Source organism: Peromyscus leucopus, chromosome 9 (genome assembly GCF_004664715.2).
Source record: "Peromyscus leucopus breed LL Stock chromosome 9, UCI_PerLeu_2.1, whole genome shotgun sequence".
NCBI lineage: Eukaryota > Metazoa > Chordata > Mammalia > Rodentia > Cricetidae > Peromyscus > Peromyscus leucopus.
This window is the reverse complement of record NC_051070.1, coordinates 72,800,965-72,818,035: the sequence shown is the minus strand read 5'-3', so window position 1 is coordinate 72,818,035 and position 17,071 is coordinate 72,800,965. Positions and strand designations below refer to the sequence as shown.

General features: G+C 47.7%; 2 protein-coding genes and 1 non-coding gene across 3 annotated transcripts; 1 reads left to right on the top strand and 2 right to left on the bottom strand.

Moving 5' to 3' along the window:
* Window positions 1-556: 556 nt before the first annotated feature.
* On the bottom strand, window positions 557-2,627 carry Rnase11 (ribonuclease A family member 11 (inactive)). The gene is made up of 2 exons (XM_028873485.2): window positions 2,435-2,627; window positions 557-1,962 (listed from the first exon to the last, which is right to left on the bottom strand). Exon 2 carries the CDS (start codon window positions 1,938-1,940, stop codon window positions 1,374-1,376), a length of 567 nt encoding a protein of 188 aa, XP_028729318.1. The 5' UTR covers window positions 1,941-1,962; window positions 2,435-2,627; the 3' UTR covers window positions 557-1,373.
* A 5,346-nt stretch (window positions 2,628-7,973) lies between these two features.
* Rnase12 (ribonuclease A family member 12 (inactive)) lies at window positions 7,974-9,742 on the bottom strand. Its single transcript, XM_028873483.2, has 2 exons — window positions 8,869-9,742; window positions 7,974-8,613 (listed from the first exon to the last, which is right to left on the bottom strand). Exons 1-2 carry the CDS (start codon window positions 8,900-8,902, stop codon window positions 8,138-8,140), a joined length of 510 nt encoding a protein of 169 aa, XP_028729316.1. The 5' UTR covers window positions 8,903-9,742; the 3' UTR covers window positions 7,974-8,137.
* A 6,798-nt stretch (window positions 9,743-16,540) lies between these two features.
* Window positions 16,541-16,622, top strand: Trnal-aag. The gene has a single exon. It is a non-coding gene; the product is annotated as a tRNA-Leu (tRNA).
* The last annotated feature ends 449 nt before the right edge of the window (window positions 16,623-17,071 follow it).

Sequence of the window (17,071 nt, the reverse complement as noted above, 5' to 3'; positions counted from 1 at the left end):
ATAAAACAACCAAAACAAGTTATTCCCTAGGGCTGACTGGCCCCTCTACTATAAATGAATGGTGTAAAAATGAAGTCACTAATATATGAACTGAATATGAACCACAAAGAGACAACTTGGGCTGTGCTGTTGGAGAATCCACTCTTCTATTTGGTGAATGAGTGTAGTATCAGACCTGCCACACGTAAATGACCCTAGAATGGGCTCACTGAGCGAGCACCTCGGCCTACCTGTAGCCTCATTTATTGTTCAAAACCCAGGCATTTACCTAAATCACTCTCCTCTTACTGCCAAATACAAATTGAACTCTGATCGTATACCAGCGACCCAAACTAACAGTGAATGTCGGCAGGGTTTAAGCAGCCATCATGCCGACAAAGAGAATCCAGTTAAAAAGCCCCCAGATCTCACATGTTGTTCTGATGGTCTGTGTTGGTTGACTGTCAGCCTCTTGTAGTCTCCATAGACTGAGAATTCTGTATCAGTGTAAAAACATAGGGAATATCAAGGTAAAACGAACCACATACTGCAAGAAAAACATTACAACAACATGGCCTTCATTTGCACGTGTTTATTTAGAATTAAACATTTAAAAAAAGAGTGGGCTCGGCATGAAGGAAAGAAATAAGAGGGGAAACGGGAGCATACATTTGCACAACAGCAAATAACGATAACCGTCTGTGCTTCATGCTCTGTTAACTCCGAGGACTTAAAATTGGCAGAGAAAGCATCAAGGCTGAAGACAACCCTGCCTGGAACTCATATTCCCACCGCCACCTCCTGTATGTCCCGTCGTTTGCCGCTGTGCCGGCGAAGCTCTGGAGCAGCGAGACGGTGCTCGGCTGCGAGAAGAGCTGTGTTTCGTCTCCCTGCAGCAGCAGCCCTGAGATAGGAACACTGGCGGAGGAATGCAGATTGTACAGTGCTGCCGCTGTGATGCCGAGACATCTGGAGGACCGGCAGCCCACTGGTGGAGGCAGTTGCACTCAGGCGCACACATATGCTCACACTTAAGCTCGCACTCCTTGGAGGAACAGCACTGAGTGTATGTCTCACCCTCATTCACTATCTGGCTTGGGGTTTCCTTCCTTTGTCCACTTGGGTTAGACTCAGCGTTGGAACAGCTTTATAGCTAAACTAGGAAGGCATCCAGAGAGAGAGAGAGTGAGAGCAAGAACGTGAGTCTGGATTCTAGGATCAGTTACAATTTTTAATTGGCTTGTGCTGCATTGGGCCATTCCCCCCCGCCCTCCGTTTATCCAGTTTAGCACAAACAGTGTTTACTGCGTACCAGGGGACAGACATGTGTAGCGGAAGGGTAGAAGCAGCAATGATCGTGAACTTGTCCTTCTTTACCCTCAAAGCCCTGCGATTTACAATTTAGAGCCGCTGACTAGCCAGCTCATCAGGGAGTGGCTTGTCAGCACTGTCAAGATTCTCTTTAAGGAGGTGACACGGTGCTCCTGACACCGGGGGCCCCGCTGGCCTGCAGTGATCTTGCACATGGTGTGTTCCAGTCCTAGGGTCTCACAGTAGCTTAGACCACATTTCCAGCGGGTGGCCTTGGGAGCTCCGTGTATCCCATCGGGGGACCCGTGCCCAAAGTTATTGCCCAACTGGCATGACGCATTCGTGTCTAAAACCTCTCTCCAGACTCTCGGGCCGTTTAGACAGTGTTGGTCATTACTCCAGGTGTTTCCCTTGGGGATGAGGAAATATAACCCTCTAGATGTTGGGGGTGAGGCAGACATCCCATTCTTGGGTATGCTGAGGCTGATAATTTTATCTGACAGGGTTGAGTTCACTGATGCCCCAACAGTCTGTTTTGCAGCAGGATGCGTCTCCTCCTGTGAAAATTTTTCTCTGATGCCCTTCACCGTGCTTTCTGAAGGCGCTACGAGAACCACCCCGAGGCCAAGCAACAGCACAAAGATCGCCATCTCATGTACACTGTAATCTTGTCTGCAGGAAAGATAAAACAGGGAAGTTTTCCTCTTCCGTACGGCAGTTATTCTCAGTAACGACCCCTCCGATATAAGACTCCTACATATATATTAACGAAATATGACATAGTAAAATAACAATCAGTTGAGGAGCCTGAGCACCCAGGCTAAAATGTCCAGCTACAACCAGTCCAGTCTGTCTCATTCGACATTAGTCTACCCAACTGAAGAAAAACAAAACAAAACCTTAGCTAAATCTAACGTGCTGGAGCCAAGTACTTTTCTTTTGTCTGCTCTTGTTAGAGCGGTTTACAGTCTCCACGTAGGTCCGAGTCATCTCACCCACCACATTTCTCACTATCCCTGTGTCTTACTGCCCACGCAGGACCCGGCACACGACAGCCACGCAAACAAAAAGCACAGGCGATAGCCTTTCTCCAGCTCCCGATTCTTTCCCCGCCCATTCTCAGTCAGAAAATCTCCGTCTTTACCAGTTCCTTTGGCCAGTGGATCTTGCAGAGAAAGAGTCCAGCTTCTTACTGGGCTGGCAGTGAAACTGTGTCTCATACTCTGAGTTTCTGCTATTGGATCTAACCAAGGGAAGGAGGGGCAAGAAAGGGGTAGAGAGATGTGTGTGGGTTTGATGAGGGAGCCAGGAGCCAAGGACACTCAGGGGGAACCGGACAGAATGTGCACACAGCAGTCGGACTCAGGGACCAGGAAGCACCCTGCTTCCTCTTCTGCAGATCTCACCATTTCCTCAAACCCAGAGTGCTTTATTGTTTTTGTTTTCTGAAAGCCTACTGCACACCTTTCTTTGAGTTCAGTTATATCTCATCTTTTCACTGTCTAGTTAGGTGACCCGTGGGACGAACGCTGGTCTAAGGCTAACAGCTCCCCGATCCTGACACACCCTTTCTGGTCAGTGCCGGCAGACACAGCTTCACAGGGGCTCGAACAAACACCGCTTCCTGGCAGCATTTGCCAGAGGCATAGCATGGCTAGTCTAGTCAGGGTGAAAACCCTTTAGTAATGTCAGTGCTGGACACTTCATAACGAGAGTCCCCACACAGTTGGTTATTTATGTTGATAACACTCTCACACTAGGATGGTTTTTATTTCCCTTCTTCCCCCTTTAAAAGTTCCCCTCACCCATGTGTCTTCCGCAGGGTCATTTTAGCTTCTTTGTAATCACCATCCTGTGCTCCTCCCCACCCCCAATTCTATAAAACCCCACTTGAACTTGTCTCGGGACTCTTGACCCGTCTCTCCTTGGCTCCAGGACCAGAGGAAGCCTAACCACGGAGGCCCACAAACCAAGTGTCTCTCCTTATTTTGCTAAACAAACCTGCCCTAATCAGTCAGGGTGACCAACTCTTTCTAAATACACCAGGAGCCTCCACCTCTCCCTTTTTTCCCCCAGATTTTATTTTGTATTTATGGGTGTGTGTCTGTATATGTCATGTGCATACGGGTACCCACAGAGGCCAGAAGAGGATGTCAGATCCCCTTGTGCTGGAGTAACATTCGGTTCTGAGCCCTTTGATGTGAGTGCTAAGAAGCAAACTCAGGTCCTCTGAAAGAGCAACAAGTGCCCTTCACCACTGGGCCATCTCTCCAGCCCATGGCTCTCCCTCTTGGGTCCCTCCTTTTCTGCCTCGTGGAAGCCCCCAAAGCCAAATCCAGATTGCATTCTTTCTTTGACACACCTTTCTGATCACTTAAACCTACCAAATCCATTTCTCGTTTCTGTGAATCTCTCATAACTCACTTTAAAAAAAATATGTGTTTTTACTGTTTTTAGTTCTGTGTGTGTGTGCATAGTTGTGTGCACATGAGTGCCTGTGCCCTTGAGGCCAGAAGAGAGCATTAGACTCCATAGACCTAGAGTTACAGGAGCTTGTAAGCAGTCTGACACGGGTGTTGAGAGCTGAACTCTGTTCCTCTGAAAGAGCAGTCAATACATGCTCTTAAGCCCTGAGTCACAGCCCAGCCCCACACTTGTCTTTAAAGACTGGGTCTCACTATTTAAAACAGGATTGCCTGGAACTTGCTAAATAGTCCAAGCTGGTCTCATATTCATAACTGATCCTCCTGCCTCAGCCTCCAGAATGCTAAAATGATAGACATGTGCTAAAACACCCGACCATTGGCAGATTATTAAGAACTCAGTCCACATGTCTTCCTTGAGACTGTGTTCTCTGGGCATAGACTTGGTAGATTTTGGATGGAGGAAGAATTTGTAAATAACTTATGTTTTTTTTTTTTTTTCTGGAACCTCTAAATCCTTTGCTTTGGCCTTTCTTAATCAGCTGATATTAGGCAAATGGCAAAGTAATGAGGAAGAGCAGTACAGAGATCCTGTCCTTGTGAAACACATATTTCACACGAACAGCATTCATAGCTACCTGTGCTTGATTTCGAACTATTAGACGTTCATTAAAAAATGCACACACACACACACACACAAAGTAAAACATCAAATGCGGGGGAACCATGAAGCTGGCTTGGCCTAGCTGCCTTGAGAGGCTTCTGTCATAGGTTTTTCAGATTAGAGTCCTTGGCTCCTGGGGCACAGGGTCCCTTCCGGTTCCTGAGAGACTGATGCACTCCCTAAGGCAGCAAAGCACTCAGGCTGCCTTGTGTTTCCCTGTATATTCCCTTGGTCGTCAAGGGGGCATGGGAGCTCGAGAAGACAATTGGTCTTAGACATTAATCTTGCATACTCGGTATGACTTGTAAGCTTCACTGTATCCTGGCAACTGCAGCAGTATCGATCCTGGAAACTGGCATTATAGTCTGTTTCTGATAAAGTCGGATTGCTCTCAATAAAATTGTCACAGCCTCAGTTGTGCTGCAGCCCCTCCAGCCCGGCCTGATTTCATTCCTCAAGGCCATATCAGATGATGTCGGCCCAGGTAGTAAGTGCAGGCACTTACGATCTAAAATGTCATAATTCATTTGAATTTGGCTTTGATTTTCACTGAGTGAAAATACTATGAGATGGGTTCCTATAGATGGATGCTGTCCCTGTATCGCGTAAAGGGGATTTATTTATCTTCAAAATTTGTTTTTAAGTAGGACGGAGAAAAGAGGGAAGAAGGGAAGAAAACGTGATAAGAAAGAGGGAAGGACACTGAAGTCTAGGGATGGCGTAAGAAAACAGCACCATGGACTACTTTGTCTGCTTCAGGGCGAGGCTACCCTCGTGGACGTCACTTCTCAGGGCACCTGCTGCGGCTCCCTTTCTCTTCAGACACCGAGCGCTCTGCTCACTTGGTAGCACTCAAAACTCCACAGGGCAGCCAAGACGATGGCGTTCCACCAGAGAACTAGGAAATAATATTCATCTGGAGAAGGGCTGCCCCGTGGGGAAGAAGCCATGAGACGGGTGTGACGTGTGCTTCGCTTGGGATGGTCACCCTCCTCCCCCTCAACCCACCTACTCAGTTACAACTTAACGACTTGAAAAGACAGGCTTAGCCGCCCACGGAGATGTACCTCCTCTTCTGATACGACCTTGAGTTAAGTCCAAATGGCTGAGGCAACAGCCGAAGCCTCTCAGCTGAGACGATCAGGACAGAACGAGCTCTCTAAAGCTTGGGGATCATTTTTATTTATTTATTTATTTTTTTGGTTCTTTGAGACAGGGTTTCTCTGTGCAGCTTTGCGCCTTTCCTGGAAAGCTTGGGAATCATTCACCCTGCTCCGGCCCACTCACTTGTCTGAGTCCTGCTTCTCACCTACAGGACTGAAACTACATCACGCAGAATGAATGGCCCCAGAAACTGGCCCCTACTTCTCCATTACCCATATTCCTTACTGTTTTCCAACCCCAAGCCTTCCCTCAAGCAAAGCTGCTCTCTGCACTCCCTAAGAAATAGAATGATAGGGTAACAGACTTGGAAACAACCTCCGAGTTTACCTAGCTTTATGGGTGGAAAAACTAACAACTAGAAGACTAATGACAGGAAACTAATAGTCAAGATTTGATAAAGTTTCCAGAATTGGGTGCCTCTATTTGTCTTCCTCTCTCCTTTGGCTGTGAGGCTGTCATGTCCATACTTGAACATGGGGTGTCCACACATTGAATTTAACAGCAAGAACCAAAAGGGGAAGGAGCTGGCAGTCTGGTCCAAAGCCCTCTCTGTTTCCTCCAAAACTTTGAAAAGGAAAAACATTAGCTCAGAGAGGCTCAGTCCTTCCTTGGGACATTGGTATCTGTATCTCTCCACAGTCTTTCTGGGAAATGGTTTCTGACCAGTCAGGTGCCTTCCAATCTCCTTTTCTTTTCTTTTGCAACCTGGGGGACCTGATGAACTGGAACAGATGCGGTATAAGTCATATAATCTGTCTCTAGAAAAGCCTTAAAGATCCCAGAAGTACCCCTATACACAAAATATAGGCTCCTTTCACTTCTCTTGGTTACCCACCCTACTGCTGTAGACAACACAGACTTGTTGTTGGATGAAAGCTGTAGAGAAATTAGGCTGGAACTGATTGGAAGATTTTCCCCTGCTGGCTCGCTCTCAGTGTGCCAGGCAGTGCTGTGCAGGGTGCTGTGGGGCAAAGGCGTTGATGAGTCAACACAGATGGGAACTGACACCCCAACCTACCATGCAAGATGTGCCTATCGGTGTAACAGCGGCAGGACTGTTGGGGGGGAACCCACTGCTTCCTAATTGGATTTTGGTCTTGCCTAATACTGTCAACCACCACCGAAAAGGTCTTCGACTCCGGAGGGGAACCTAATCTGGCTGCTTGGCTGAATCAACACAGCGTCAAACCACCCTCTGAATAGCTCTGTTTATTGTTATTTACTGTTATTTGTCTACGGACAAAGGGTACTCTCCTCCTTAAACAAAGGCTTTGTTCACTCCTTGCAGTGAACAAAGGTAAACACAAGTACTCATGGCTGAACAAGATGCTGGGAATAAAGGATGCTCATCCCCAGGCAAGACATTTATATCACCCCTTAAGGTTCACACAGCATTATGAAAACGGGACTGAAAGAGTCTAAGGGCCATGGGACAGGAAGAGGGGATGCAAAATACCACCTTCTGTACACAACTTGGCTATGGCAACCATGAACTTGCTGCAGCTTGGCCTCCTGGGACTGGGTGCACCAAAGTCAGGTCCTCTTATCAGTCAACCAGGGAGGGGGAAAGACTCATGGGCCATACCACACATGGCCGACCCTGGGAGCCCACAGGTTCAGGCTCTGACGGTGAGTTCCAAACTCACAGATGGCTCTGATTAGACTTGGTGGCGCACAGGAAAGTAGGCTCTGGGTTGAGAAAGAAAAAATGCATGAAGTTGTGGGTGGAGACGTAGGGGGCGTGAGAGGAGTTGGAGGAGAGCGAGTTGGGTGGATTTGGTCAAAACAAACAAGAAGTTTAAAATATATATATTAAAGGAGAAAGGTTCCTAAGAGGTGACCCCAATTGCTTTTTCTTAAAAAAAAATAAATTGAGGGCTGGAGATCTGGCTCAGAGGTTAACAGCACTTTCTGCTCTTGCAGAGACCAAGGTTCAGTTTCCAGAACTCACAGAGAGTCTCACACCAACTGTAACTCCAGTGTCGGGGAGTTAGAGGCCCCCCTTTTCACCTCTCTGGGCACTTCATAAATGTGACACAAACACACAAAATAAAACAAGTAAATTGAAGGGGAAGTGAAGACAACCCCCCCCCCCTGCCCTGGCAAAAATCTATTAATTGATTGCTGCTGGAAGAGGAAACCTCAGTTTTCTTTAATGGAGTGCCATTGGGTATGACAGCCATACCTCAGGGCAGGCCTCACGCTCAGGAGTAGTTGGCCAGCCCAAATTGGACTCCATGTTTTTTTTTTTTTTTTTTTTAAGAGAAAGAAAGAACGTGAAGCTGATATGTTTAATTCATTTTTAATTAAAATAAGATCATGTCACTTTTTCCCCTTCTCCCTTTTCCTCAGTCCTACAAGATGCCTGTCGATTCTCATCAAATGACTCACTGGCAAGGAGCAAGAACTGAAAACACGTGCGGAGTTTGTGGTTTCATTCAGCAAAGATGTCTTTATTGACACAGAATCAGTGGTGCCTCCTCAGCCACACTGGCAGGATCCACCACCCCCGGCCCCATTCCGCTCACAGCGGTACACCACAGCCACAGCTCAGGTCAACCGGAGAGAGGTTCGCACATCCTGTGCTGCTGGCGAGCTATTCAATATACCCCTGAAAATTAACTGGCCCCAAGTCATCACAAGTGACAAGAATGAAGCCCTCTATAGGGGCGATTTGGTACCTGCAGGCTGGATATCTGGTACCGTCGATGAGCTGACAGACGGTCATTCTGAATCTCGTCTCACTCTGGAAGCAGGAGCTCTCAGAATAGTTTGGGCATGTCATCTGCTTGGAGGAAGTGCAAACGCTGTTGATTTTCTGAGGCCGCTCATGGATGAAGACATGCAGCTTTTTGCACGCGTGGTCAGGTTCCCTGATGACTCTCTGTAGGATCATGTAGTTGCAGTACCTCAGAAGGGCAGAGTTCTGAGGATAGTCCACGTGCAAATGCTCTATGGAGGTCAGCGTAATATCCTCAGTCGTCTCGTTTTCCCAGAACAGGAGCAGCAGGAAAACGATCACCATTAGTACCATCAGGGGCAAGATTCCCTTCACATCTCTGGCTTTAACTCCTAGTAAACAAAGGGAACAGAAAGGAGGAGAGGGTGATGAGAGTCCTCCAGGATATATTATCCTGTCCTGCTATTTAAAATCACACTGGCCATAGAAGACCCCATTGCAAAGGCTGCCCGTCAGAAAGCTCTCACTCCTATTACTGATCAGCTTCCTTTCCACCCAGTTCCACACGCTGTCCAGACTATTGGCTACCATCTGTTCTTTCTTTCCCTTGCAGGGATTCTCCTGCGGTCTTTGCTAGCTCCCCTCACCTGCCCTTCTTGCTCTTGCTCTCACAGGTAACATGTCCCTTTAATCATGTATGTGAGGAAATCCTTTGCGTCTCACAGTCCCCAGATAAGAGCCGGTAAGGAGTTGCTGACTGTGGGGAGGGCAGAAGAGGAGAGGGCAGAAAGGGAGGAACCCGTGGAACAGTGTGCTTGGATGCCTTCGGGGAGGAAGAGACTTTGCCTTCAAAGTGAGACATTGGTGAGGCCGGTCCTGGATAGAGGTTCTCGTTGAACAGTTGTGGACTCTGTGGAAACATGTAATCCTGGTGTATGCCAACCACAGATTTGCCCATCATCTAAGTTTTTAATCAGTCCTAACTACAAATCTGTGAAAGAGCTGTGCTTTTTACTCCACTAATAGAGATAGAAGTTCCAGACTGGTCATGGTAGGGACATAAAATCAGGAAGCATAGCAAGAGTTCCATCCTGCCAGCTCCAAACACCAGTTTCAGCATGTTTGATTCCCATATGGTATCTGGGACTGCGTAAAATCAGTTCTCTGGACTGAGCGTTCATCTAGCTAAAGCCCTGAGCTTCTGAAGGTGTGGCAACAGTTCCCAGACTCTGCTGAATCTTTGAACCATATCAGGTGTTAAAACAAACAAAACACAAATCATCCATCAGCTTCCACATGGGAATTAGTGGATGGGCACTTAGTAAGACATGTGGTTCCGGATGCTGGGGCAATAGAAAAAGTGTGTCACCGTCCATCTCAGAATGTCTGATGAACAGATGTGGGGCGGGGGCGGGGGGGGGGGGAAGCATAGAAAACAGCACTTGATGTAGTCTTGCTCTGACATTGAGCCTTTAGCTCGAGTGTGCGGATGAACATGTGTGTGGAAGTGTGTGCGTGTATGTGTGTCTGAGTGTATGGATGTGTGTATGTGAGAATGTGTGTGTGATTATGTGAGGGTGCATGTGTGTGTATGACTATAAGTACGCGGAATGGTATATATGTGTGAAAACGTACATGTGTGAGAGTGTGTATGAATGTGTGTGTTGTACATTTATGTGAGAGCGTGTTATTGTATATGTATGTGTGACTGTAAATGTGTGATGTGAGTGTATTATGTGAGATTGTGTGTGTGTTTGTGTTAGTGTGTATACGCAAATGTTTAAGTGTGTGTAAGAGAGGAAGAGAGAGAGAGAAGGAGAGAGAGAGGGAGAGACAGTCTGTTGGGGTTGGGGCAAAAGATCAAAAGCACGATATGTGCTGACCATTGCTTTGCCCCTGAGCTATACTCCAGCCTCCGATGTTGTTTTAGGAAGATAAGTGTGATCCTTAGAATGACAATGGTCCCTACAGCCCTGTACATTTGAACACTTGGTCCCCATTTGATGGAACTGTTTGGGAAGGATTGTGAGGCGTGTCACTAGCAGTGGGCTTTGAGGTTCCAAAAGCCCACACCATTCCCAGCTCTCTCTCTCTCTCTCTCTCTCTCTCTCTCTCTCTCTCTCTCTCTCTCTCTCTCTCTCTCTCTCTGCCTCTGTCTCCATCATCTCCACCAGGGTGTGAGCTCTCAGCTCCTGCTCCAGCACCATGCCTGCCTGCCTGCCTGTTGCCATGCTCCCCGCCATGATGGCCAAGGACTCCAATTTCCTGAAACTCTAAGTCCCCAGTAAACTCTTCTGTAAGTAGCCTTGGTCATAATGTCTTAGCACAGAAACAGAAAAACAACTTAGACAACGAGTATGATGGGATCCACCATCCTTTCTCTCTCTCTCTCTCTCTCTCTCTCTTTTCTGTATATATCTGCAGCTATTTATATAAAAAGTTTAAATTCTTGCTCTCGTGGAGTTTACATCTGGTAGATGCTGATTGACAATGAAAAGTAAACATACTGGGTGTTTTAGAAGATGGACACTGTGCAGTTTTACGTGGGACAGTCAGAGCAGGCCTGTTTCCTTTTCTTTCTGTTTAACAAATCTCAATGTTGTTTAGGAATTTGCCAGGTCTTGGGCTGGAGAGATGGCTCAATGGTTAAGGGCACCTGGGATGGAGATCGTGCCCTAAAGAAGGGCTAAGGGCTCATCACTCTCTTTTTGAAGATGCCTCATCTGATCAATTCACATCAAACTGAAATACATGGCTATCCATATGAAAGAAGGGGTGTCATTTATTAAGTGGTGCGATGTTATTTATTAAGCAGCGCTGTTTACCATGCAAGAAAAGCCACAAGGCAGAACAAAACCCACTATAAGAGTTTATGAAGGGAATAGATAGGGGGTGTGCATAGGCCTACGGAATGACATGCAGGAAGAGAGCTGAGGAATAGGTGGAACCTGCTTTTATAGGTCCCACCCCCTGCACATGCGCATCTGGGCTTACGTAGCCATGCCACGCATGCATAAAATACGTGATCACACTGCATGCGGCACATGGATTACATAGGACGTAAGGCCCAAGGATGACTAAACATCTTGCCTGGCTACTGGACAGTGCGGCTGCACAATCATACACGTGGTCATGTAGCTGGGGGAGTGGCTAGGAATTCTAACGAGGGGGAGCTTCACAGTGTAATCAGGAAAGGCCAATGCCCTCAGCTCCACTTTTCAGCCACTCCTAAGACTAGGGTTTTCTGGCTTTTCTAGATTGAAAACAAAGTGGGAGCGGGGTATTGTTATTTTTAATTATCATTCAAAGCAATAGCTTCCATGGTAACATCTTTATACATAGATATCAACATGCTTGGCTATTATTGTCCACCACACACACACTGATCTCCTCTCTGACCCACTTCCTAGTCCCCTTCCCCTTATCGAATAGTCCCTCTGTCTGCTTTCATATAACATACATGCTATTAAGAGGAGGTAGTTTTTGTGCAAAATCCATCAGAACGTCTTGGCTACTAATTACAAACACAAAAGCCTGAGACTTACCCTGCAATTACTGAGTCTCTGGAGGTAAACTGTACTTGCACTCCATGGCCACCCTCCCCAGAAATAACTCCCCAACGGATTGGTTTTTCGAGACAGGGTTTCTCTGTGTAGCTTTGCACTTTTCCTGGAACTCGCTTTGGAGACCAGGCTGGCCTCGAACTCACAGAGATCTGCCTGGCTCTGCCTCCCAAGTGCTGAGATTAAAGGCGGGCGCCACCACCGCCTGGAGAATCTTCTTCAACAGCCACTGCTGGGGGAAGTGAGTTTCCTGTGAATGACTGGCCACATGGTGCTGTAGAGGCTTTGCCTGGCTTCCTCTCCACAAACTGTGCACATATGGAGAAGAGAGCCCATCTTTAGCACACTGTCCGCTAAGATCACGTGTTTATAGGGGAGGCTGAAAGGGAGAAATCAGCAGCCATCTTGAGAGACGCTTCCCCCTCCCCTCCTTCAAAGGGATTTGCTGACCAGCAGTTTTAGAAGTGATCAGAGGTTGAACTTAAGGCTGGGACAATCAATCTATGCTTCCTGGACTTGGCACAACAAGATAGAGGGAGTAATGGACTCAACTGACCAGACATTGACCCTAGAGGAGAGTAGGAACACTAACAATAAATCTGAATGTGTCAACAAAAGCAGGACAGAGGGAATAAAAATTTTTGTCTCTATAGATACCCTGAATCCTGTTAGCAATTAGTAATCACATGCTTACCTCACCCTAGCCCCCTCGTCCAATCCCAAGCTGCACGTAAACTTTTCCTATATAAACCCCTTCAAGTGAGTGCTCGGGGCCGTTCTCCTCCACCTGCTCTGTCGGATGTTGGATGGCGGACCGAGCTTGCTTGTTTTGTTAATAAAAACCTCTGTGTGCTTGCATCGGATATTGGCTCTGTGGTGGTCTTGCTTGGGGGTCTTGCGACCTGGGCACAACAGGCAAATGGGTAAAAGATGTCATGTCTTGTCCCCTTAGTGACATCAACTACCTACGTTAGCATGCGAAACCACGCACGTCACTTTCAAGGGTTTCCATTTCTGTATCTCCAACAGGAGTGCTAGGAAAAAAGAAGCTTGACAGTGAGACTCCAATCTGCTTTTACACACCAAGGTCACTGAGATTCATTTAAAGGCAGGCACAGGCTGATCTCATATGACTGGCTACCCAGGAAGGAGAGGTGAAATGTTTCCTGGAAACAAGCAATGAGAAAGCAAGGCGTTAGCTGCTAGGTCCCGACCCAAAAGCGGGGTCTGACTTAGGAGTAGAGGAGTATTCCTATGAAACAGCTTAGGGAACTGGCAACGTGGTCAAAGGGACACCTCCTCAGAGCTGATCCCTGCTACAAGCTCCTGGGCGATATTCGAACTCCCCTCCCAGGTGAACCAAGAGGCCCCGCAAACACCCAAGAGCTCCGGCTCTCAGACCCATGGTGTTCTGAGTTGGACACCTTCAGTCAACCTGGGTTTAACGGTTAGAGCCCCAGGCTGTGCACACAAATTCCTTCCGTGGGAGGGGCAGGCATTTCGTGTCTCAAGATGTTCCTTGGGTTCCTATAACAACCGCCACAGGCTAATAACCCAAGAATGACCAGATGAGGAGAAATTGCCCAAAGCCTACTCTTTGAAGGGTAGGACAGTCCCTTCCATGTTCAAGTTCAAGAAGTGCTCTGATCACATCTTACCCGGCTTCTCTTCTGTACCAGCAGCCTGGGCACTCGCCCAAGCCTTCTGAATGGAGGGACCATTAAAGACGCCTTCCTCCCTGTACCCCCAGGGCATTCTTCCCTCCCTGCACTCCTGGGGTCTGCTTTCTTCTCTGGAGCAGAAAATAAGATAAATCCTTGGAAAAGATGAACTAGAATAATCATCATGGCTCTAGAGAATCCAGATACTTTTTAAACAAAACAAACAAATAAAAATCCCGGCTCATCAGCACCCACTAGGGCCACTTAGGAATCCTTAAAACTGGTTCCTGTCCCCCGAACTGATGCTATGACCCCTGAGCTCAGTAAACATTAACTGCACAAGGAGTATGTGAATGGGTGGTCTAAAGGGACCGTACTTGCATTATTTTTAATTTGTAAGAATTTCTGATATTTGTTTTTTGATTTTTTGTTTTGTTTTGTTTTCCAGACAAAGTCTCACTATATAACCCTGACAGACATGGAGCTTGGTATTGTTAGGTCTGAAGACATCAGATATATTGACTAGGCTGGCCTCAAGCTCACAAAGATCTACCTACCTCTGCATCTTAAAGGCTGAGATTAAAGGCATGTGCCACCCATGCCAGGATTTAAGGTTTATTCGGTGTGTGTGTGTGTGTGTGTGTGTGTGTGTGTGTGTGTGTGTGCACCTAAGTGCAGGTGCCCAATAGATGTCATATCTCCTGGAGATGGAGTTAGAATCAGTTGTGAGCCACCTATATTGGGCGCTAAAACCAAACTCGGTTCCTCTGGGAGAGCAGCAAGCTCTTTTAACTACTGAAGCATCTCTCCAGCCCATTTTATAATTTCAAATCTTATGTATTTATTTAGTGTGTGCGAGGGTGGTGCCTGTGCCATGGTGATTGGGTAGAGGTCAGGGGACAACATGTAAGAGTTCTTCTCTTCTTCCACTGTGTGGATCCCCAGGACGAGGTCATCAGGCTTAGCATCAGCAACTTCACGGGATGATGAGCCTCCCTGAAGGCTTTACTATCATCTTTTTGGGGGGATTACTTGGATGAAATCCTCCAGCATTGTACGCTCATAACATGAGAAAGTTAAAAAAAAAAAAAACAAGGAGGGAAACATGTTGATTTCCAACTCTGCCAGGCCTTAAATTGATTACCGTGCCTCTGAATCCCTCACTTGACTTGCTGGCAACCCCTTAGAGATTTTGGTTATAACTATTAGCTCTGTGTTCTTCTCCCTCCCTGCCTGTGTAATGTGATCTACTTTAATAAGGAGTACACACACACACACACACACACACACACACACACACACACGCGCACACATACACACAGAGTCACACACATGCATACACTCACACATGCATACACACACACAGAGTCACACACATGCATACACTCGCAATACACACACACACACGCGCACGCGCGCGCGCACACACACACACAGTCACACACATGCATACACTCACAATACACTCACACATGCATACACACACAGAGTCACACACATGCATACACTCGCAATACACTCACATATATACACTCACGCATACACACACACACACACACACACACACACACACAAGCACACACTTATCTAGTTGCATAACCACCACTTCCCTGGGAAGCCACACAGCTCCTTCCTGATAAATTCTACCTCCTACTTCCTGCACATGGAAAATGAGCAAAACGTAGCAGACCATTTAGGCTCCTTCGGGGCCTTTCATGGAAGACTCAGAACAGTACCTTCTTTGCCCACAAAGGCTTAGAATCCAGATTGATTTAGCACCTGGAAGAGACGTGGCCCAGCATTTCTGTGGTTTGGCAAGAGACTACAGTCTCCAAGAGAAACTAAGCTGGATTGAGGGTTGGGCCTAGAACTCAGCTAGAGAAGGCAAAGTGCAGTGGAGGAGCGTGGTTTCAAGGAAGATGGGGCTGGGTACAACCTCCGGTGGGCCTGAAGAGTAACTTGGTAGCATCTTTAGTTCCGCGGGCACCCCTAAGCACACCAGAGAGCCTTGCAAAAAGCTCTGTGCCCAGAACCCCTGCTTCAGAATTTCCAGCAGTGAGAGGTTAAAAATCCTCGTAAGGAAAGCTCTGGTGAGAGCGGTTTCCAAGGAGGGACACTGCCTAGGACTCTTGCATCCCCGCACAAAAGGGCCCGAGGGAGGGAGGGAGGAGCCCAGGCTTCCTGAAGCAGGACGCCTCCCATTTGCGGCCTCCTGATGTTCCAGAATTCAAAGATGACAGCTGAGGCAATCAGAGGGCATGGTGAAATCCTTGACATAAAACTCGCTTCTCTAAGGAAGTCCTGGAAACATTTTCTGGAAACTGCAGAAGAGAGATGGGTGTCACGATACTCGGGAGTGTGTGTAAACGGTGGGTGGTAGTGTCTGGTAGTTACTCTCGCTGTTAATTCACAGGAAGAGAGTGTACCTAAAGGTGAAATACATGCGTCTGACACAGTTGTTATGTCGTGGTTACACTAAATCAGATTATTCCTATTTAGTATGATTTTGTTTCGCTTCAAAAAAAACGTTTGGGTTTACTGCCGAGAGGACCGACCCCGGGAGGAGGGCCTGGAGCTTCTGGCACACTAAACGAGGGTCATAACCTTGGACCACCCAGCCATCCTAAACCATGTCTTTCTTACTGTGACCTTAGCTAGATTCGGCCTCGGCCACTGATGGTTTCAGTTTTCCTTTGATAACTACAGGCATGGGGCGCCCTCTGGTGGAAGAAATAAGTCACTCCTTGTCCAAATGCAAAGGCACGGAACCCCGAAACCCCGAATCCTTCCGGGAAGAAGCGGTACCGGGACCTCTGTGGGTTTTCAGAATCCGGATGGAGATGCTGCGGGAAGGGGAGTCTGCGCGGACGCTCCGAGGGCGCGGCGTGTACCCGCGGGGCTGCGCTCCTCGCTCTGGGTCGCCGATCTTTCCATAGTGTCAGACTCTTTGGCTAAAAAAAACAAAAACAAAACAGACAAACAACAACAAAAAAGCCGAAAGCTGAACAAACAGGAAAAGAGGGGGACAAACACCTAACCGTGCACCGTGGTCGATGGAAAGGAGAAGTAGAGAGAATGCAGGAACTTGTTTTATCGGTAGCGTGGCCGAGCGGTCTAAGGCGCTGGATTAAGGCTCCAGTCTCTTCGGGGGCGTGGGTTCGAATCCCACCGCTGCCATCTGCTTTTTTTGCACAAGTGTGTTGAAAATTAAACCCCGCTCTCCCTTCCCCGGAGCCTAGCGTTTGTTTCCAGCTGGCAGAAAGAGTGGGTGGGTGGGTGGGTGGGCGTCCTTTTGAATGCACGTTCTTAACCTGGTCTTTCCTAATGCAAGCTGTTTAAACAGTGGCGCCCTCGCCGCGTGTCCTTAAATGCTCGGCCTCCCAAAGACAACGAGCTAAAGGGGGACACGACACAACTCGGGAGCACATTCCGAGCCCTTCTCTGCCACGGGCAGTGTCCTGTGGGGCAAGGACGACAGGAAGGTGACGAACACACACTACCTGTCCAGGACACTCCTCGTCAAGTCGGGATAAGAACAGCACAAACCTCCGATGGCAGAATCCACACATACATGCACCGTACCGGGAGGAGCGGGTTTAGGCTTCCTCGTTTTCCTGCAAGCCCAT

Coding starts and splice junctions, on each gene's coding strand:
- Rnase11 (XM_028873485.2), bottom strand. CDS start 1,940: ATGGCGATCTTTGTGCTGTTGCTTGGCCTCGGGGTGGTTCTCGTAGCG.
- Rnase12 (XM_028873483.2), bottom strand. CDS start 8,902: ATGTTACCTGTGAGAGCAAGAGCAAGAAGGGCAG. Junction 8,614..8,868: donor AGCAAGAGCAAGAAGGGCAG/GTGAGGGGAGCT, acceptor TTTGTTTACTAG/GAGTTAAAGCCAGAGATGTG.